Here is a 23,123-nt window from a genome sequence, read left to right as displayed (position 1 = left end):
GAAAACGCGCTGTCTGGAGAGCAGGCCTGACGGCAGCGATGCGCACAAAGTAGTAAGTCGATGCATTTCGTGCTTGGCTTTGCCTATAAAATGTCAGCTATGTACTTGGCATTCTGAGTAAGGAATCAGTATTTTTTTTGGTCTTCACTTCTCTCCGAGTAGTTTTGCTCATTATGGGTGGTGTGTGTGCTTGGGGCAGCAGGGAAGGGCTTTGAGATTCAAGCACTGACCAGGAGTGGCAGGATTGCGACAAGACATAGAGGGGGCGGGGAGCGCGCCCTGAGCCCGGGGTTTCGGGGCGGGGTGGGGCGGGGCGGGGCTCGGACGCGCGGTGCAGGCGGGGATCGGGGTGCAGGCGGGCGGGGATCGGGGCGCAGCGCCCTCGCCTGGTGGGTGCGCGCGGGGCCGGCACCTCCCCGCCCTCCCGCCCAGGTGCCTCGGAGCGCACTGCTGGGCGCGCTCTCCCGGCTCCGGCGCCCGCGCCCGCGCCCGCGCTGTGCTCGGGCGGCGGCGGCGGCGGCGGCGGCGGCGGCAGGCGAGGGGCGCGGAGCTGCTCCGCGGCCGGCTCGCTGCAGAGGGCCCGGCGGACCGGCCAGGAGTCGCCGCGCTCAGCCGCCCGCCCGCCGCGCGCCCCACGCCGCCGAGGCGCTCGGGGACCAGTCGCGGGCGCGCACGGGCGGCCGGCGCGGCGGACCCTAGTCGGGCAGCGGCGCGTCCCCCTGGCCCCGGCCCCGCCGGCGGCTGCGGGGAGCTCGGGCCCGTGGCCCCTCCGCCTAAGTCTGGGAGCTCCCGGCCGCACTCTGCCGCTGCCCATGGGGATCCGAGAGTTTCCCGGCGGCTCACCCAGGGGCAAGAGCATCACTATGTGAGTATGGCCCGGCGGGCTGCGCGGGCGGGCGGGCAGATGGCCCTTTGCAGCCGGGACTGCCCGGGCTCCGGAAGGGCGACGTGCGCGCCAGAGCTGCTCTGGAAGTTTAAGGCACCGCTCCTCGCCACTCGCCCCGACCACATTGCTCGAGGCGCCCAGGGGAGGGCGCGGGACAAGCCATCCGACGTCGTGGCCCCAAAGGAGCCGAGGTGGTGGCCAGCGGCGCGGGGAGCAGCCCCGGCCGGCCCTGCGGCGGCGCCCATCCGCCCCAAGAGGGCCCCGGCTGCGCCCCGGCTCGGCTTCTCACCGAAATCCCCCTTCTCTCTCTGCCCTTGACCCCTTCCCGCCTGCCCACCTGCCCCCGCGACCTCAGTGGCATGAGGTCACCGGACGTCAGCCCCCGGAGATTGTCCGACATCAGCCCCCAGCTCCGGCAGCTCAAGTACTTGGTGGTGGACGAGGCGATCAAGGAGGATCTGAAATGGTCCCGCTCCGTGGAGGACCTCACCAGCGGGCCTGCGGGGCTCACGTCCATAGAGGAGCGGATCCTGCGAATCACCGGCTACTACGGCTACCAGCCCTGGGCGGCGAGCTACAAAAGTAAGACCCCTCACCTCCCCGCCCCCACGACGTTTCCCTGTCCCCCTGGTCATCCCTGCCACTGTCAGGGCAGCCTGGGGAGCGCGCAGCCAAGGTCCAGCGCCCGCTTCCGCCTGCTGGCAGGCTTGCAACTTTGGTGAAGAGGCCAGGAGACAGTTCTCCAGTCCTTAGGGGCTTCGTGATGCGTTCTCTTGCGTCCTTCGTGCTCCCACACTGTCCCCCTGCTTCCTCATCCCCTTTCCTTTGAGGGATCGTGACATGGAGGGCACCCTCCTTGTGGCAGACCGTGAGAACGTGTCAGGGAATCAGTGTGCTACATGCTGTAGCTTTTCCCCAGATCAGGTGCAGCTGGAGAGATGAAGAATGCAGACTGTGGCCGCCTGGATTTTAACTCATCCTGCGCCCCTAGGTCATGGTGAAGGAGGACAGTTCTTGAGCTCTCATTCCCTCCTTTTGCCCCCGGTCTCCACGGGTCCTCAGTGAGGCGGTTCGGTTCCACTGCGTCTCTCTAGATACTGGCACCAATGCCTAAGAGAGGAGTGCTTGGTGCTAGGTGAGGCAGGTGAACTTTTCTCTGCCAGTGACTTCAGCTGATGGCTTTGACACCATCACGACTGCTCCCACAGACCACCTATGTGACCAAGGCAGATGGTGGAGATTTCTTTTGCTCACTTTGCAAGGGAAAGGTTGCACAGTCTGCATATCTGTAATACACCCAGAGCCAGGTGTCTCCTCAGCATTTCAAGACACAGGAAAAAGAGATTGCATTTAACAACTCGGTCAGTATAAGACGTGGGCAAGACTCATTCATTTGTAATAAAAGAGTGGAATAATAGTTTGATGATTTTGAGTTTTTTTTTTTTTTTTTTTACCTTTTATTGCTTGAAATTGCAGCATCATTTATTGGGTGGCCCTTAGGGGAAAAAATCTGGCTTTTGTAATTTAATTATATCCATCACTAAAAGAATGTCTATCTTTCGATTAATCCTGAGAGCTTCAAGTTCAAGCCAAAAGTCAGCAGTGTGCTGGCAGTGATTTTACTCGTGTATGTCATTTGCAGGAAGAAGTATAGAATGTGAATGTTTAATTTCCATGCTCTGACTTGTCTTTAAAGGATTGTAGTGATTGCATTTAACCCAGTACAAACCTTTAAGTTTATACAGGTCTCCTCCTGTCTCTGCTGCTGACATTGTCACCTATCTGTTGGCTTTAGATTACAGAAGGAAGACAAGGGGCCAAGATCTCTTTTGGGGCATAGGATAAGCAAGAATTCAAACCCATGGGAAACCATGTTTTTTATGGGAATGGACAGGACACTGAGCTTTTATTTCTGCCTTTTGAATTTGTATTAGAAAATCGAAGTTCTCTGTTTCTTATTTCCATTCTTGGCTTTCTTTATAAGTAAAGACAATGATACAAATCACAGGCTTTGTGGAGTTGACTCTTAGCCTCTGAAGTCACAATAAGGCTTATCGCTAAAATTCTTTTTGTGCCTGGCTGTATGGGCTTTGGGGAAGGCGTTGCCATGATTTGTGACTGGTGAGCAGCTTCCAAGGCTGATGAGTGTGTTTGATACAAACATACTTTATAATCAAGACCAGGGAAAGGCCACAGAGAAAACGAGTCCCTTGGGACCCGCTCTCTGACGCCTCCCTGAAGGAATAAATACCGGCAAGCAAGGCTATGGTGATTCTGATATGTGGATAAAACCCCTCACTCCTCTCTCTCCACTCCTGTAAGGATTCTTCCTTATTCCAAGGTATTTCCTTGCTACAAAAAATGCTGTAGGTGACAACTGACATTTTGATGAATTAATTGGGTTTTAAGTTTAAATTTAGAGAACTGATGTTTTATTCATGAAGCAGAAGAGGTTTCAGGGCATCACTTCTGCTGTCTGCCCAACTACCAAAATAATAACACAGAGGCTCATCCATCTGTGGGCATCACTTGGTTAACGTTGATTGTTGCTAATGATCGAACTCAACAAGCTAGAAGACACACAGGTTACAAGACTCAGTGCTCTCATGGCCTCCAGAGCAAGTCACCGGAGGCCACCAGCCTCGTCCTTCACATTGTTATGTCATCTTTCAGAGTGACTTTTGCACATCCCCATTGTAGGAGCTGACATGAGAGTTACTGCTACAGTTTTCAGACTATTGGAGAGGAAGGCTGGCTGCCTGTGCAGCAGCAGGAATAATTTGAATGATGGCACTCATGGGTGTCCTCCTCATTTTTGGACTTCTGGTAGATAAGTGAGGTCATTGTTAGCAGTGCAGAAATTTTCTTTGCTCACTCTTAACACCAGCAATGAGAATCACAGTTTCTCTCTGGACAGGAGACTTTTTGTAAGGAATTATTTTTTTAAAATCCCAAAGTTCCCAGGTCTGAGACAGATGGCCTATGTGCAAGTTAAACTAGAGATGTAGGTGGGGAGGTACAAGTTCTGCTTCTCAGTGGCACAAGTCTCCAAACTCCACATTCCGTGTTTCTGAGCTAAGCGCTCCATGGTGGTACTCTTGGGGATTCCTTAAGTGACCAGCTCTGACTGTACGCAGAGCCCAGCAGGGCCTAGTGCACAATAGTCATTTGCTGAATATTTTGAATGAACGAGTGGACACTGCCTGAATTATTGCCCTGTGGGTCAGAGAACCTTGGAGGGCACCCGTGGAGTGATTTGTATCATTTTAATCTTTTACGCTGACTTCCTGCTAGTTTAGAGTCTCTTTATCCTTTCCTGGCTCCGTTTATAGATTAGAACAGCATTCCTGATAAGCTTTGGGTTGTTCTGAACTTCAGCGCTACTGACGTTTTCTACCACATAGTTCTTGGTTGTGGGACTGTCCTGCACGCTGTAGGGTACTTAGCAGCACCACTGACCTCTAACTATTAGCACACCACCCATTCCCCAACCAAAGTATCACTAGACATTGCCAAATGTCCCTTAGGGGATTGTGCATGGTTGCCACCCACTCATTTAGCCTGAACCCTAAATTTGCACTCCAAGTGAACTTGACTCTGCTGACCGAAGGTGCTAAGTGAGCAACCTGCCTTCCAAATTCCTGGCCTTCTTCTCCCTTTGGCTTTCTTCCAGGACCATGCTTTGGTCTTTGTGATGGACCAGATCAGAATGAACAGCTTTCTAAGACCTGAAAGAGCCGTGACTTCTGTGACCATCACAATTCCGTACCCACTCATCATAAACCGATACCTTGTGGAAAGTGCTTTAGTATTCAGAGCAATGTGGACAGTTTCTTGGAAGAACTTTCTTTCCCTTCCCATCTTAGTGATAAGGACACAGTTTCATCACTGTGTGATGATTTCTTTGGAATCAAGTGTTGCAGAGGGTTTGCATGCGGTAAACAGAGATAGACTTGTGGGGAAGACAGTCTTCCTGCTCACTACACCATTGCAGACTGAACTGTGTGTCTAGGCTGCTGGTGGCCATCCTGGAGCCACTGGAGGGGTGGTACACGGTGTGGCTGATGTCATGGTGCGTAGCTTCTGTGTGACCCTTCGAACTAGCAAAGGTCAGGTCAGCAACTCAGAAATGACCTGTTGTGAGCTCCTGATGACTCTGTTGTAGACTTTTGTTCTAGAATGAAGCTTGGCATATGGAATATGAGATCAAAAAAACTTTTTGCAGTATGGGGGTTCGAACTCAGGGCCTTGTGCTTGCTAGGCAGACACTCTACCACTCCTGATTTCCGGGATAATAAAGAAGGTCATGGACCCCAAGTCACTGTTGACTTCAGGAAGAGGCGATACCCAGTCATCCAGCTGGGTTAAGTATTTACTTGCCCTTGTCTGGGATGAGCTAGGGTGTTTTTTACACGACATTATCTGACTCCTGCAGTGGTAAGTGTGCCTTGATCAATCAATCACATTAGAGTTCTTTCTTCTTGTCCTGAGAAAGGAACTTGGACAATTAGGTGACTTCTTTGGGTGGATGACAGTGGTGAGCCTTTGAACAATTGCCCAGGACTTGGGCACGAGCGTTTCTCTCATGCAGTCTTAGGAAGACTTAATTTATGGTATTTCAGATGGTAGGAAGGAAACTGCTTCACTCAGGTGATTTGCAGCATTGAAGCCCACAGGCTGTGTTGGGCTCCTGAGATGCGAAGCTATTCACTGTGACTTCTCTGAACAATTTTCTGGGTTTGACAAGTGTTTTTCTGTGACATTTAAATTTTTCCTAGTCAATCTGCTATGTATCATCTACAGTACTTGACTGGATCAGAATCTATTAGGAAATTATTTTTCTCCTCTTCACCATCTACTTGTAGCAATGTAGTCATAAAATTTGGCTATGCCTCAAAGCATTCGAAGGAAAGAAATTCTTGATGTATGTCAGCTTTGCCTTCCTTTTTTCTATTTAGAAATTGTGCCAGCCCGTTTTTAATCAATGTATAAGATACCCTCTTCTTTCAAAAAAAAAAAAGAAAGAATATAACTGTATTGTAGGGATGAAACAGTTGGTTTGGGGCAGTGTTCTGTTCATGCCGGGTGGTGTGGGAGTTTAATAAACACTGTGCGTGGTGGCACTTAGTAACCCTCCTCCATTGTTTTCCTTTAAAAATTGGTGAAAGGATTAATTTGAAAGCTATGTGACTACGATCACCCAGAACACCAAATCCAATGGGCTTACCCAAACACTTTGACCTTGTCAGCATTAGAGCATGTTAAATATTGAGCAGAAAACTCTAAAGTCAATGTAAATAAAATGTAAACCATGAGAATGTATTTTTGACACACCAGCCAACAGGACACTGAGGATGTGTGAATGTGCTTGTTCTGTCTGTAACCAACGTGGTGTCTGATGGTCCTCTAAAAACACCGTGAGGACTTTTGATGCAATGGCTGGAAACTGGGGAAGCAAGGAACATTTCTACTGCAGCCACTACCCTAAACACCATAATGACAAGCCTGTGGATAGGGCAGGGTCTTCAGAAAGTCACTGTGTGAGGTTCCATGTGCTGCTCAAGGAGGGGTTCATGTGTAAATGAAGCAGATGAACCAACGGAACCTACTGTGAATACAAATTTATGCATTTACCCATCCATCTACCCCCCCATCCTTCCATCCACCCCCCATCCTTCCATCCATCCAGCCCCCGTCCTTCCATCCATCCATCCATCCATCTATCCATTAGCATTCATTCATTCAATCAGTCATGAAAAAGTCCACTGCTATACCAAGTGAATGGTACAATTACTATTTTCTAGAAAATCACTGGTGGGGAGGTCAGATGGACAACCCCCTTTGGGAGATTGGCTCCATCCATGCTGTTCTTGACCTGGGGCCATGTCACAAGTAGACTACATGTCCATTTTTGCTACTTTTTCTAAATATCTTGGGGTTATTTGGATCAGTAATGACCTGCCACAACCTAAACCATAATATATAAACAACGTTGTATAATATTTATACAGAGCCCACAGCATCAGTAGATGCAGGGCATGTTAAGCCTCAGAGAGTCCTTCTTCTCTTTCTTTGAAAATGAGCTCTGCTGCTGTAATCAGAGTTCTAATTTGTTGACTTGATGTAGCTCAGCACATTAAGCATTTTTTCTTTTATGAAATCACACAACAACAAAGATTTTTTTGACGGGGTTAATGAGATTTAAGCTACTAAACCAGCACTTTCTTCCCTAATGTTTTATGCTGCAGGCATTCTGTTCTCTCTAGCTCCAATGAAAGCTAGCCCTTGATGTTTTTCTTCTTTAAGTGGAGACCCAGCAGAAATAATGTGGACTAGAATTCAAAGAGCTGGGACTACATCCCAGCGCTACCTGGGCTCTCCTGGGCTGCTGCTTATTCTGCTGTGCACTCCTCCAGTCCTTTTAGGAAAACAATGTGCAGGTTCACAGAAGTGGTCGTTTGAAGCTCGTCTTTTGGCTGTTCAGTTTAAGAGGAGTAATACTATCCAAATCATAGAGCTGTGAAGGGAGCCATGTTTCTGACGGCCATCTCTACTCGAGTGAGTTACAATACAGGCTGAGCTCGTAGAGATCTGAGCCCAAGGGAGGGTTGTGCTCCTGGGGAATGTTGGCTCCTAATGGCCAACAAGTGGTCTACAGCCAATGGAATCAATACCCAAGGTCACACTCTGGTTTTCTCAGTGACTTTCAGGCTGATGTGACTCCTTTCTAGAGAGGGAGGTGGCTTAGGTGCCACATCCCATGGCCACCTTATGCCTGCTAAGAGGTCAGGACACTGATTGTCTTCCAGGGGCTTGGGTCTCTCATCTCAAGGCCTCCCCAGTGCACGGGTTCTGCCTGGAGTTCCTCGTGGAGGTGCGTATCAGAGGCAAGTGGGAAAATCAGAAGGTTGACTACTTAGTAAATTGTTTATGGGCTGTTATCTCCTTTGGGTTTAATACCATTAGTGTATTATGTAGAAGACCATCCTTATTCTTGTCTTTTTTTGTTTTTGGTAATACTGGGGTTTAAACTTTGGGCCTTGCACTTGCTTGGCAGGTGTCCTACCACTTGAGCCATGCTTCCAGCCCAACCGTCCTTATTCTTAAGAGCTGCTGAGTGTTTGGAATAAAGTAGCATTATGTCTGTAATGCACTTTCAAGTAGCTCAACAAAAACAAGCCTGTACTTGTTCAAATGACAGATAATAAAACATGGCAACACTTTAATATTTGGCAAAACCAAATAATAGATGTCAACCTTTCTATAAATGTGAATGTTTTCAAAATAAAAGATAGCATCTTTCTAATCAATGGTGTAGCAAAATTCAGATTTGAAAGGGAAACAAGGTGCATATTCAGTCCACTTTATTGCATCAGAATTCAACCAAGAAACAGGGAGAATGGTGTGACCACTGACTGGCTGTACAAAGGAGGGAATGAGTCCTTCTTCTCCAGGGCCAGTACCATTGCTGGCTGCTAGCCACACTCAGCGCCCTTTTCTGGCATCCATCTGCTTTGGCTTCTTTCCTCACCTCTGGCCACATCACCGTCCCTCAAACCTGCCCTTAAACCTGCTTCTCGCAGTGATGTGTCTCAGGCTCCAAGATGCTTTTGATGAAGGAAATCTATTCTTTTTGGAGGTTTAGACTTCTAGTCTATCTCACTAAATGGTTTAACTTTTTGTACCCTATTAAATAACATCTCTAGCCTGGGGACCCCTTGCCGTAATTGAGAGTGGACAGATATCACAGCATCACGGGCTGTTTGTAAGGATTCTCCAGTCTGGAATGTATATTGCACTTCTCATGCTTGGTTCTCTGAATGCAGCATCTTCCCTTCCCATTGTGTGTTGTGTCTCTCTTGATCAGCTCTGCTTTTGCTGGCACACTGTGTCCTTCTCCTGCCTCCCAAGGTGAGAATGGAGCCTCAGGGCAGAGGCCACTCCTTCTGAGGGAATTTGCTTTATCACTGCTCCCTGAAGAAGATGGACTAGTGGTAAGAAAGGAAGTATCAAACCAGCTTCCAGGTCTCCTCCCATGCTCTGTGCTCAGGCCACATTGGGAATTTCCACTGCTTGTAGCAGCCCCAACCCTTGACAGAATTCACCTCCAGGAGAGTTTTCTCTAAGGATTTGTGCTCACTGTTTGTGCAAAGGTAAGTGAAGGCACAAAGTAATGAAGAGAACACACAGGGAATCAATCAGACAAGATTTGACTGCTGCCTCCAGGTGAACATGTGAGAATTAGAGGCACTATTGTAAGTTGGGAGGTTTCCCTTGTTTAAAAAAGGAAAATCCGCTTCTGAAGAATAAGATAAAGGGAGTCCATCAACAATGGAGCAGAGAACACAGAAACACAACAGTGTGGAAGAGCAGATGTTCCCAGGCTGGGGCGGGAGCGATCGATTGGTTTCAGAATTACGCATGCACAGGTCGGGTGGTGAAAGGAGTGTACAGTGGAGGGAAGAGCAGGTTTGAATTTCAAACAGTGTTTGTGTGAAAGTGCTGAAACCGAGGGAGGAGAGAAGACTAGAGCTGTGAGGAGTGCTTTTGAGTCACCTTAGATGAATGTAAGCATTTCTGGATTTGCACCCACAAGTGGAGTGTCAGGGCTGTACGTCATGGAGGACAATCACTGAGGTGACCCCTGGAGCATGGGTGGCACCTGTGACTAACTTCTCACCAAGAGAGTGTGGCACGTGATCAGACAGACATCACTTCTGAGGTTTTGTCATGTTGCACAAGGTCCCATCTTTCCAGGCAACTTTATTTCGCTCTCTCTCTGGCCTTTGTTGATGAAACAGTGGCCCTGATTGGAGGACCATGTGGCAAGATGGCAGTCGTCAGGAAACTGAAGCTGGCAGTCCTACAATCACAAGGAACTGAGCACCTCCAACAATGCTGTGAGCAGAAAGACAAACCTGCCTCGGCTGAGCCTGTAGATCAGCACGGGTCCTGGTCAACATCTTCATCTCAGTGTGTGGTGCCCTAAACAGAGGCCAGCGAAGCTGCACCCACACCCCTGACCACAGAAACTGAAAGATCACAAACATGTCTTGTGTCAGGTCACTGGGTTTGTGGTCATTTGTTACACACACAGCAGTGGACACCAACACGAGACAAGTCAATTAGGATTCCATCCAAGAGGCAGAACTACTAAGATATAAGAGAACTCTTTTAACCAAAGCACACTTTTATTTTTTGCAAGTTAGATGGTGTTTAATTCTTTGCTATAAAATTTAAGGAGGAACTCAATAAATCTTTTAAAATAAAATGTTGCAGTACAGCACTATGTGATTTTTCATAGACTGTTTTAGAGTAGTCTTAAGTTCATAGCAAAACAGAACAGGAAGCGCAGAGCTTTTCCCACACACTCCCTTTCCTGCTCATGCACAGCCCTGTCACCAGCATGCTCCACCAGAACGGTGCATTTGTGACAGCTGATGAACCTGCATTGCCGTCATTATCATGCAGAGTCCACAGTCCACATTAGAGTTCACCTTGGAGTTGAACGTTCCGTGGGGGTTGACGAGTGTATGATGACTTGGTCCAATATTCTAGGACATCACTGAGCATATCTGTCTGCGGCCCGTTCCTGGAGGTGAGGAGATGGTAGGAATGGAGAAACTCTGAAAGGTTGTTGACAGGAGTAACCTGTGGGTGACCCCTCTCAGAGCAATTGACACAAGGACCACTGTACCCCTGGAAGTTCTTAACAGGGACTTGGCCTGGGAGTGACTTATCAAGTGTGGGACTGGAAGGACCCTGCCGTTCTCCGTCTTCATCCCTCTGCTATAGCAGCAAGAGTTTCCTCTGAGGTCTTGGGGAAAGATGGCTACGGTTGGTCCTACTGTAAAGAGGTGTTATGCAGTCCCCTCAGCCATCTATAGATGGGAGACTGAGGAGTACTGAACACTAGTGAGCACTTTATTTTTACAGTGCACATATCTCAGAGTCTGTGCAAAGGGTAATTATCCCTACATACTGTACAATTGCACTTATACTAAAGACCCCACAATGGCAAAACTCATCTGGGGTGATAATGATAAGAAGAGGGGTTACACTTAGGCTGTATGGTCTGGGGGAGGCATGGGGGACTCCCCTGCTTTCTGAATGTGAAATATTCCGTGTAATAAGTGCCGTAGTTTGGATCTTGAATGCATTCCAAAAGCCCAGGTGTTAAGCCTTGGTCCTCCATGTGGGGATATAGGGCAGCCAGCAGTGAGACCTTTAGGAGGCGGGGCCTAGTGGGAGGATATTAGCCATTGGAACCGTGACCCCCCAGAGGATCCTGGGACCCCAGCCCTTCTTCAAGCTTTTTTGTTCCCTGGCTGTGAGCTGAGCAGTTGCTCAGCAGCATCCCACAGAGGCTTAAGACCAATGGGTCCACTGGACCTTGGGCCAGAACCTCTAAAATCCAGAATCAAAATAAACCCTTTCTCTTTATGAGTTAATTTTCCCACACGATATAACCCGGGCACACCATATATGATGGAAATGGCAAGTAATCTGTAAAAAAAAAAAAAATCCATTAAGTGCTCTGCTATATACAATGTACCACACTTACACATCTCTTGTTAAAAAATGGGAGTGGGAGTTGGCTCTGTGGTAGAACACTTACCTAGCATTGGTGAGGACCCGTGTTCGAGACCCAGCACTTCAAAAAACCAAAAAAAGTGGTAATTGAAGGGAGGGGGTAACTGCATAGAGACTTCGATTCCTGGATAGACCTGCTGATCTATAGAGGATGGGGACAGCTAGGATCCATGGCAACTAGAGAACAAGGACTCTGGTTTCTCTGTCACTTTTCCATTAAAGTCCCAAGCAGCAGGACAACCTTTGGCATGTTCCACTGTGTTGGACATCCAGGTGTCAGCACGGGGAGCAGTCTCACCTGTTCTCTGCAGCGGTGCTGCCTTTCTTCCTTTGAGAATCGAATACTTGGATTGAGGTGCCAAGTCAGTGCCGGTGCTGCATTCTTCTCGTGCAACACCAGAGCATTGGCTTTGAGAGTGGTAAGAGGGGCACCAAGGCAGGGTAAAAGTAGTCAGGCTTCGTACCCAACCCCTGCTCTGTTCCTTGCCATTAGTTCACTACTTATTTGTCTTCCCCCGGAAGGGGACAAATGAGGCAGAGGAAAGGTAAAACATCAGCTGGTTCATTTAAAGGTTTGATCCATGCTAATTGCAAGTTTTTATGAAACTGAGGTTTGAAGGTTTCTCCTTCTTTAAATGCCCTTCTTTTGATTATCAGCAGCAATCATTTTGGATACTGTTCTCTCTGACTAACTTTGGTCTTCAGAAAACTGCAGGCACAGAATGGAATTATATGTGAAAAAAAGCAGTGTTTTAGCTTACAATATTGTTTTTGTTATTATTTTTAAATGCAAACCAAACCCAATACGTAGAGCTATAGTTTTGATGTTGTGGCCTTGTATAAAGGCCTTACTTTCTGAACCACAGGCCGTGAGGCACTGTGGTCTGGGGAGCACTTTAGGGGGTTAGGGGGTTTGAAAGGGACCAGGAGCAGAGGAGGAACAGGGCTCAGATGGGACAGAGGAATCCTGGAGATGTGCAAGGCTCACAGACGTCATCTACTATTTGCCACCATTTCCTCCTCTTTTTCTCCTGCTGTACCAGCACAAGATCATAGAGTTTGGTCTGGAGCTCTTCATTTCCCTTGAACACTACCGGACAACTCCCCCAGCCTCCTTCCCAGACTGTAAGAAGGATGGTGCTGCGAACCATGTACCAAGAAGTCCTCAAAGTGAGTTCAGGTCCAGGTACACCCAGGCTGTGAACTGGGTGTTATAATTAATCCTCCACATCAAGAGTGGCCTTGTTGTGGGTTTCAGGGAAAAGCGATGCCCAAAGTCCCAAGGCATGGCTGCTGCTGTGTCTTCATTACATCTGCTGCTACATCTTTTCTGCACAGTGCCGAAACAAATCTTCACAAATCCACTCATGTAATCACTGGCACTTTCCCTGATAGTAACTTGTCAGTCAAATGGATTCTACTAGGAGCTTGCATGGTCCATATGCATTTTACACGCTTTGGGAAATTACCATTAGACAGGGAAAAAACAGTTTTTACCTGAAATATTTTACTGAGTTATTTTAGTTCAGTGTGTGTGTGTGTGTGTGTGTGTGTGTGTGTGTGTGTGTTGCTGGGGATTGACCCAGAGTTTCAGGGTGTGTGTGAGCACACACCAGGCAAGCACTGCACACTGTAACCCTGATGAGCTATTTCAAAATTAGTCTTCTCATAGCAGTAAAATACTCAGAAGGAAATGGATGAATTGTAATTGAATTGCTGCAAATGGAGATGAAGAAATAGAATGTCATTGGTATGTAAACTGTCTTTTCTCACACCTATAGAGTTTCCTCGTTTTTAAGCAATCAAGAAATACCAAGGACTAGGAACTTGGTACTGGACCTGCCTAGCGCATGCAAGGCCCTGAGTTTAAACTTTAGCACCACTAAAAGAAAAAAAATTATAGGCCAGGCATGGTGGCTTACAATTGTAATCCCAGATGCTTGGGAGGTGAAGATCAGGAGGATCGAAGTTCGAGGTCGACCAGGCAAAAAGCTAGTGAGACTCCATCTCAACTAATAAGGTGGCCTGGTGGTGCACCTGTCACCTCAGGTGTGTGGAAGGTGTGAAAAGGAGGATGGTAGTCCAAGCTAGCCCAGACATAAACACAAGACCCTATTTGAAAAATAACTGAAGCAAAAAGGGCTGAGGATGAGGCTTAAGTGGTAGAGCACGTGCCCAGCAAAGTCCAAACCAAAAAAAAAAAAAAAAGCCATAGGATTTTACCCTGGAGCTTTTGTCTATGGAAGTAAAAGATGTTTCAATGTAAACCAATACTCTGTCCTTTATAAGGAAACTGTGCTTAGCCTGGGGTCTTGTCACAACAATCAAGCCGTCCTTCACACTTTCTACTCTGGGGATCGTGTGAGAGACAGGCTCTCTGCATGTGGAAGCTGCAGGTTGACTTTACATTTAATGTCCCTTGAGAGAAGCTGTCTTCCAGGCAGCGTCTCTGTCTGACATTCTCATCGGATGACATACATCTGCCCACTTTCCTTTCTCACTAACGTCTCCACATTTCTATCACAGTCATTCAGACGTTTCTGTCTGATAAAACCTGTGGGTCTGCACAAAGGTCTGCAGTCACTTCATCTCATCACGACAGGACATTTTCCCCTGGCTTCTTTGGGATCTCATAATGTTTGATTGAGTCATGGACGTGGTGTGTCCAAGAACAGAAGAGACCCAGTTACTCGGGCGTGATTCTGAAATAGGTCCACACTTCTTTTCTCAGGTTATTGATGGAGGTTGAGTCCGTCTTGCTGGGAGTTGGCCTAGGTTCTGGTCCTCTTGGACTTTGTCTTTTAACCAGCCCCCTCCCCTCCAGTAGCAGCTGACCTTGACCTATACCCTGGGGCCGAGGGTTTCCTACCTCACTCGCAGAGTGAGCACAGCTAATCCTACTCCTCAGACTGATGCGTTGTTTTTCCTTGGCCCTGGTGACCTGCTGAGGGGGTCTGCTGCCTTGTCCATGCTGAGGCTTTCCCTCTGGATGAGAGAGGGGTTGGGGAAGTAGACAGGGCTTCATGCCTGTCCCCCACAACCTTCTGCCACAGGAGATTGCCATTCCTTAGCACATTCTGCCCTGAGAGGCTCTTCCTAGCTCCTGCCTGGATACTTCTTTTTTTTGAAGGTCAGAAAAAAATTTCATCACCACAACACTGACATGCCACAGGAAAAGGCAAGGGGACATTTCGGTTCATCTTCCTTAACAGACATTTGATTTAGGTTTGAGTTGGGGGCAGGGAGAGAAATGTGTATAATGACTAAACGGTCCCAGTCCCAGACGCGTTCTGCTGATCACAGGTGATCCAGTAGCTCACTGTCTTGGGGCTGGGCAGGTGGGGCCTTGTTACAGTAAGGGTCATTGCTGCCTGGCCTCTCCGGATCCTCCATGAGGCAGGGGAAGAGCTGTGCGTGAATGCAAACCCCCTGGGACTGTGACTCCCTGACTCCTTCACATTGGCGAGCTTCTCTGCAGCAGTCCCTGGCTCTGACGATTCCTTACAGTCGAGACGGCTCCTTCTTCCTCCCTGGAGTGGAAGCCTTCCACCGCCCTGTCTGCTAAAGGTGAGAGACTTGGTGGCTTTCATCTCCGCTGTCACCCAGGATTCAGTTTACTTCTTTGTCTGCCTCGTGACCACAGCTTCCAGATGGGTTTGATGCATATCATATTTTTGTAGACTACACAGCCTTTTCTTGTTACATGGATGGAATAATGTTCTCCCGAGTCTCCTTACAATCTAAGCAGAAGTTCAAGTGGATATTTATCATGTAGTTAGTTTTGGTGTGTGTAAAAAGTCCAGGTGAGTAGAGTAAACATTACTACCTAACTGAGATCCTTCTTCCTCTGTGTCTGCGGCCTGCTGAGGGTCCTAGGGACACCTGTCTTAGAAAACATTTTTGAATTTTTGATGATTGCTTATAAAAAGAAGCAGAGTGGAGTCCCATCTAGTGCCTCTCTCTTCTTTTTTTAATATTTTATTCATATGTGCATACAATGTTTGGGTCATTTCTCCCCCGCTGCCCCCTGCCCTCTCCCTTCCACCCACCACTTCACTACCAGGCAGAAACTATTTTGCCCTTATTTCTAATTTTGTTGAAGAGCGAGTATAAGCAATAATAGGAAGGAACAAGGGTTTTTGCTGGCTGAGATAAGGATAGCTATACAGGGCATTGACTCACATTGATTTCCTGTGCGTGTGTGTTACCTTCTAGGTTAATTCTTTTCTCTAGTTCCTGGTCCTCTTCCACTATTGGCCTCAGTTGCTTTTAAGGTATCTGCTTTAGTTTCTCTGCGTTGAGGGCAACAAATGCTAGCTAATTTTTTAGGTGTCTTACCTATCCTCACCCCTCCCTTGGGTGCTCTCGCTTTTATCATGTGCTCAAAGTCCAATCCCCTTGTTGTGTTTGCCCTTGATCTAATGTCCACATATGAGGGAGAACATACAATTTTTGGTCTTTTGGGCCAGGCTAACCTCACTCAGAATGATGTTCTCCAATTCCATCCATTTACCAGCGAATGATAACATTTCGTTCTTCTTCATGGCTGCATAAAATTCCATTGTGTATAGACACCACATTTTCTTAATCCATTCGTCAGTGCTGGGGCATCTTGGCTGTTTCCATAACTTGGCTATTGTGAATAGTGCCGCAATAAACATGGATGTGCAGGTGCCTCTGCAGTATCCTGTGTCACAGGATCCCCAGCCACTGGGAGGCAGAGATTACAGCAAAGTTCACCCCTCAGAGGAAAAACAGGACTGATGTATTGTTAACTGGTCTCTCTGTGTCCACTTCACTTGCTCCAGATTTACAGGTCTCTAGTTGACTGACTGGGTCACATGAGCAGTCTCTAGTTGCTGCATGGGGGAGAGTGTCCTCGGCATAGAAGTTTGGAAGCTGCAGTGAGAGGCTAGCTGAGCTAGCATAACCTTTAGTTCTACGCAGTGGGACTTTTGCCCTAAATGGAGTTTGGGGTGCTAATTGACAGAAGGATAAATGCTGGACCATCTTACCTAAGGAAGGTGTGTCAGTGATTAGAAAGAAAAAGGCTAAAGGTGGATGGATAGATGGATCAACACAGAGGAACTAGTGTATGAAAATGAAGAAGGGTTAGAAAGGAAACAGGAAACAAACACAAGTGTCACAGTAATGAGGAAAAGAAAAAGTGACAAGAACGTGGGACTGGTTGCTAACAGCAAATGCAGTGCAGCCACTGGGGAGGATGAGGACCAAGAAGCTTCCATATGGTGTGGCTGGAAGCAGATGCTGGTGTCTGAGCACCCAGTCTGCACTGTCCACTCACGGATCTGGGCCATGAGCCCTCTGGTTTCACGGTCCTTGTTAGGCGGCTCTGGTTCTTTCAGGTTACTGGATCTACAAGCAGCAACTGCTCTTAACCTCAAGCTGAACGAACGCTGCTTCGTGCCTCGTGGACTGGGACCCCGTATCCCTACGTAAGTATTGCTGAGGACTTGGTGAACCCCTGTGGTAGCGAGCAGGCTGGCTCTCAGCTCAGAAATGTGCCATGCGGGTGGAATCAGGAAGAACGGGTGTGCCAGAGAGTCATGGAGAGCAGTGGCCCCCTGGGGAGACACGAGGGCTCACCGTGGTCCCTGCTTCTGCATGCTCCTGACACAAGGACTCACTCCTGGAACCCACTTCTGAATGTCAGCCTGAAGCCGTGAAGAATGTTCTCTTGGGACCTGAAGGAAGGCATAGCATGACGAGCTCACAGAGGGAAAAGGGGCCTCTGATGCTGTCGAAACCATAGCTCCAAAGTCAAAGGTCCCAGGAAGTGCTTTATTCCATCTTTAAAAATATTTTTGAGGGTCCAGGAATGGGGTCAGATGCCTGTAATCCCAGCTAGGTGGGAGGCGTATATAGGATTATGGTCCTAGATCAGCCTAGGTAAAACCATGGCACCTGAGTTCAAATCCCAGCAATGCCAAAATGCAAGCCTAGCTAATTTTACCATGGGCACCCACATTCAAACACGTACTTTGACATGTATACTTTTTGCTGAAATGGGATCGAGATTAACACATTATTTTGCAGCTTGCTTTTTCTAGCTTAGTTATATATGCAAGTATATATAATGTATGCGATAGACGTATACAGTTTTTTGTGTGTTGGGTACATATTTGCACACATGTAGTATTGTTGACACTGTTCAATGTCAATACCTGTCAGCCATAGAGTGACGTAGCAGCATCGGCATACGGACGACATTTCTGTTTAACTTTGGTTGTGAGAGAAGAAACACAGAGAAAGACCAAAGGATACCGCCACCCCCAAAAAGCAGGGCTGAGACACCACTGAGGTGGCTCTGCCGGGCCAGTGCTCCGTGCACTCTTCCCTCAGCGGGTCCCGATCCTGCAGACTGGCACAGGTAGAGCACTTTGCCAGTCGTAGGTGGTTCCCCAGCAGGATTCCTGAACAACTCCATCTGAAACCCACCCGCAGACACAGCAATCACGTATCACTTTAACCAAATACTCTTAGCTCCCAAATAAGATGTGCTGCTGCAGTTCCTTCCCGTCTGTATTATGCTGTTGTTTACTTAAGCCTGTTCCCACGGAAGGACAATTGTCACCAGGTTTTTACTATTATTACAGATTTCTGTAGTCACCATCCTTGTGCATTTACCTTGTGGATTTGTCTTGGGTTTTTCTGTGAGATGGAATCTTACAAGTGCAATTACCCAAAGGGAAGAAAGGAGTGCACTTAATATTTTTTATAAGATACTCTCAAAATGTCCTCCAGAAAATGTGTACCGATTTAGATTGCGAACCACGCGAGATGCCTGGTTCCTCGTGTACTGAACAGGCACAAACTTACTGCTCGTTAAGTTGCCTCCACTAAGAGCCCTCTGACAAGCGCTGCACAGTGCTTGCTTTCAGTGTAGGCAGCTGGAGCCGTCAGAACGAACCATCTCTTTCCCACACCTTACTCGGTGGCAACTAAGGTGCCGAGTCCCCACCAGTGCCCCGTCTCTCATTTCTGAGACTATGGTACTTCTGTCCCTTGGTGATTTACTGGTATTTTGGTCATTTTGCCCAGTGCATGAAGGCCCTTTTCTAGAAACCGGTTTAATCTGAGCTGATGGAGTCTGGCACTGTAACTTTGCTCCTGGAACAATTGTACAGAGTTATCATCTCGTGAGTCAGTTTGCTGGAAGGAGACAAGGGATGTGTCTTAACCACCATTGCTAAACAATCACTTACTTAATGTGACTTCCTTCCTAAAGAGCCGTTTATTTGTTTAATGTGGATCCCAAGCAGTTAGGGAAACATCCAAGAAGGCTGAGGTCATCTGCTGCCAACACTCACCTACACCCAAGACACATCTGGGGGATAAATTATCAATCACTTAAAATTTTGTAAGATTCTAAAAAAAAGCATTCTGCCACAACTCAAATCCCTAAGTGGTTGTCATAACTTCATGGTGGCCATGTTGAGAGCCATTCCTCTGACACCGGTGCTGCCTGTCTCACCGCCCTGTTGGGATTTCTCTAAAGCAATGGTCTTATGAGTCGCATCAAAAGAGTACTTTTCTCTGGATTACCCTCAGAGTGGAAAACCGTTAACCTTTGACGATACATCTTTGACACCTTCATTAAGGTAAAGTTGATAGAGAGATGTACACATATAATAGACAATTCAAAGAGAACTCGGACAGGTGCGTGCACCTGTGGAACCATCACCACAATCAAACAGTAGAAAGTCTGTCACCTCTAAGTTTCCTTGTGCCTCTCAGTGTTTGTTTTAGGGTAAAAACTCCTAACTTGAGGCCTATCCTCCTATCTTGAAGTGTTCACTATAGTTTTTGTGCCATACCACATATCTGCAGGACTGAGTCACTGTCATGGCTGAAACAGTACTCCTCACATCTTCCCCAACCCCAGGAAACCAGCATTTCTACTCTCTACTTCTTTTTTTGGGGGGGGCATGGCAGGACTAAGATTTGAACTCAGGGCCTCACACTTGGTAGATAAGTGTTCTACCACTTAACCCGCACCCCCAACCCTTTTTTGCTTTAGTTATTTTTCAAGTAGGGTCTTGTCTTTGTGCTGGGCCAGTCGTGGACTGTGACTCTCCTACCTATGTCTCTCAGGTATTTGGAATCACAGTCGCAGGCCACCACATCTGACTTACTGATTGGGATGGGGACTTGCTAGCTTTTTCCTTCCCAGCTGGCCTCAAACTTTGATCCTCTCGAGCAGCTGGAGTTACACGCCTGAGTCACCATGCTTGGCCTGTACACTCTACTTCTGTGTTTGGCTCTTCTAGACTCCTCATGTAAATGGAGTCATGCAGTATTTCTCCTTCTTTGGCTGCCTTACTTCATTCATCATGTCCTCCCGCTCCATGCATGATGTCTCAAACAGCAGGATTTCCTGTTATTCACAACAGCCAAGGCCTGGAAACAGCCCAAAGTCCATTGACAAGTAAGTTGAGAGTAGAATTCATTATGGGAGATACCAGCTATCATCTCAAGGTGATTCTGGTGATGAAAAACCACTATTAACAGGGTCCGTGACAGTGAACACTAGAAGACTTCTCCTTACCTGGCTTATAAACAATTCCAAATGTGGGTAGTCCAAAGTGAATTGGGGATTTTCTGAGAAAGCGGTGGCATTGCTTTGTTCGTAAATATTTTCCCAGTTTGAAAACTGAGATTCACAAGATGTTCTCATCATCCCCTTGCTTTCTTCGTCCCCTTGCTTTCTTCGTTATTTTGCTCTTTAAAGCTCAGTTAACCAATGTACAAATCAGGTTTCATTAACAAGACACAAGTATGTTTGGATGGTATGTGTTTACACCGTTTTCCAGTTATCGTTTCTACTAAGTTTGCACTTCTCTTTGTTTGTCTTAGGTAATGTTACACCCTTGGTTTAAGACATGGGTAAATGAAGAAGTTTAGTTCATCAAAGTGTAGAAGCATGGATAAAAAATTAGTACAGTTTAGGACTTTTTTTTTGATGGGACTGGGGTTTGAACTCATGGTTTCACATTTGCAATGCACCTGCTCCTCTGCTTGAGCCACACCTCCAGTCCATTTTTCTCTGGTTATTTTAGAAACGGAGCTTATAAACTGTCCTCAAATTACGATCCTCCTGATCTCTGCCTCCCAAGGAGCTAGGATTGCAGGCATAAGCCATAGCACCTGGCTGTTAGGACATCTTGAATTTAGACAATGCAGAGGGCTCAAAGGAAATGTAGAATGAAACTGTGTGAGATTGCTTGTGGATCTGTTGAATAAGGAAATGAGAGGAAACAGATGAGCCCCAAACGAAGAGGTGAAAACTGAAATGTTTTAGGTAACTAATCCATTTGCCTCAGACACGGTGTGTGGTGGTGAAATTTTATCAGATACTGAGCTTTTCCTTAATTCAGCTTCCATTGCTCATGCTGCCTTCTTCTGTTACTCTTTGGTATTTCCTTCCTAATCTTTTCTTTCGATCTTCCTGAGTTGAGCAAGCTTATTGTTTTAATGTGTGTACAGAAGGCTCCCAGCACCCATGTGATTTCATTCCAGATTTGATGGAATGAAAATTTCCAGTGCACACTTAGGCTTCTGGGTCAAGCCTTCCACGTCGAGTAGAAAGTGTGACAACTTGGGTGTCACCTCCTCCACCAAATGTGACCAAGGAGCTCCAGTGCCTCCCTGTTAACTGTCGGGCCAGGTATCCAAAACCTGTCCTGATCCTGGTCAGTTTCAAAAGCAGTGTGCAACTTCTTCTACACCACCTGGCGCCTACCTGGCTCCCAGGAAGCATGGAGCAGATTCTTCCAATGTGAAGTCTAAATTTCGTTCAGACTTTTTTGATGGCACAGAAGAGATCAAAAGTGTAGAAGTGTGTGAAGCGCCCCTTCTTGCAGAAACAGGTACAAATCAGAGCTTGTAAAAACCAGCCGCACAGTTAGGGATGCATTATATCATTACGGCTGTGGAGGGGACAAACAGAACCATGGCAAAGTGCCTTAGTTGAACGGGGCCATTGGACTTGCCTGGAACCTGCGGTGTATGATTGGAGGAGCAATGGCTGTCTGCTGTGTGTCCTGTAAAGTATTTGGTTTTGCACTTAGACAATACTGCGTGTGTGAGAGGCAAGGGCTGGGCAGAATTTTGGTGTTCTGTTCATAACTGAAAGTCTACAGAGGAGGAGAGCATTTGCTTTGGCTAGCGATTATGTGTGAGCCCCAGTGGAGACCACAAAAGGTGATTCAAGGTCAATATTGATGGGGAGCCAGTGGAAGATGTGGGCAGGAAGGGCCCTGCTGTGTGAATGAGTCTGCCTTGTACACCAGGCTGCCTGCAGCCTTATTCACAGAGCACAGTCATAGTCACAGTGTGCCTCTGAATTGTGGTTCAGCATGAAGGGAGAAGCAAAAGTGGTTAACTCAGTACACCACGGACCATAAATGAGCCTCTTTTCAGAGGATTTTCTGGAAGAAGTGGGTAGCCACAACAGAACCAGTCTTGCACAGTGATAGCTCAGGTGCCTGAGGAAAGGTGCCTTGAGATGGGGGTGAGGTCAGATGGTTCCTTGTGTTTCCAGCTGCACCTGGCAAAGGTGTTTGTGATCGCTCAGGTGTGTCTCAGGGATGAACTTAGTGTACTTGACAGCCTGAAGCTACCACTTTGGGGCCAACACATGGTCACTTTTTTTTTTTCTGTACTGGGGCTTGAACTCAGGACTCAGGCTTGCTAGGCAGGCATTCTACCACTTGAGCCACTCTCCCAACACATGGTCACTTTTAATGTTGAAGATAGGTTTCCACAATTTCTTAAGCCCAAACTGTAGTGCATATAACCTGACGCTGTGTTTGCTGCATTCCCAGCAGCTGCTGGTGTTCTTTGACAGTTCAAGTAAGAAATTTCTGACTGTGCAAATGCCACCACAGACCAGGAGGAAACCCTCCTGGTGGGGAGGGGCTGAGTGCTGAAGGGTGGACAGTCCCTATGTGTGGCCTTCCTGACACCAGCTGTTGAAGGGCACCCTCGTGCGGTCGATGTGGTGTCTTCCAGATGATGATTTCCTCCATGAGAGTTGTCTCACTGCTGCATAATATTTGGGACCAGTGCTCCATTCACACGTCCAGAACTCTGTGACAGACCCAGCCGATGAGTGCTGATGTTCCAACCAAGCTACATGTTTGGACTTGCTCCTGGAGTACAGCTAAAACTCAAGAAGAGATGCCACTGGAGACCACCCTGGGCAGCACCGAGAGACCCCGTCTCAAAGGACAAAACAGAAAATAAGAAGAAGTGAGGAAGGGAGGGAGGGAGGGGTGGGGAGAGAAAAGGAGGGAAGGAAGGAAGGAAGGAAGGAAGGAAGGAAGGAAGGAAGGAAGGAAGGAAGGAAGGAAGGAAGGAAGGAAGGAAGGAAAGAAGGAAGGAAAAGAGGGAGGGTGAATCCTGGATGGAGGGTTTGGCGAACAGTTGCAAACAGTTTTTCTCTTGTTAATATGAAACAGTTATCATCCTTTAAAATGTTTTATGATTTAAAGTTTTTGGGTGAATCTTTTAAACCAACTTACTGAAGACCAATGGTCCTTATGCCAACACGTCTTAGTGGCCTGTGGATACTGGGGGTTTGGATGGCGTCTCTCAGGGGCACTCATGGAGAAGAGCACAG

The 23,123-nt window shown here is 47.4% G+C and overlaps 1 protein-coding gene across 1 annotated transcript in view; it reads left to right on the top strand.

The window, feature by feature from the left end:
- Window positions 1-722: 722 nt before the first annotated feature.
- Slc35f3 (solute carrier family 35 member F3) overlaps window positions 723-23,123 on the top strand; it is a 273,940-nt gene continuing 251,539 nt past the window's right edge. The window contains exons 1-2 of the mRNA XM_074056852.1: window positions 723-865; window positions 1,242-1,468. Coding sequence (XP_073912953.1) covers window positions 813-865; window positions 1,242-1,468 — 280 coding nt within the window. The 5' untranslated portion in view covers window positions 723-812. The remainder of the gene's footprint in view (window positions 866-1,241; window positions 1,469-23,123) is intronic.

This window comes from Castor canadensis, chromosome 15, assembly GCF_047511655.1.
Source record: "Castor canadensis chromosome 15, mCasCan1.hap1v2, whole genome shotgun sequence".
Lineage (NCBI taxonomy): Eukaryota > Metazoa > Chordata > Mammalia > Rodentia > Castoridae > Castor > Castor canadensis.
Note: the sequence above shows the minus strand (reverse complement) of the source record. Positions and strands in the feature narration are given on the sequence as shown.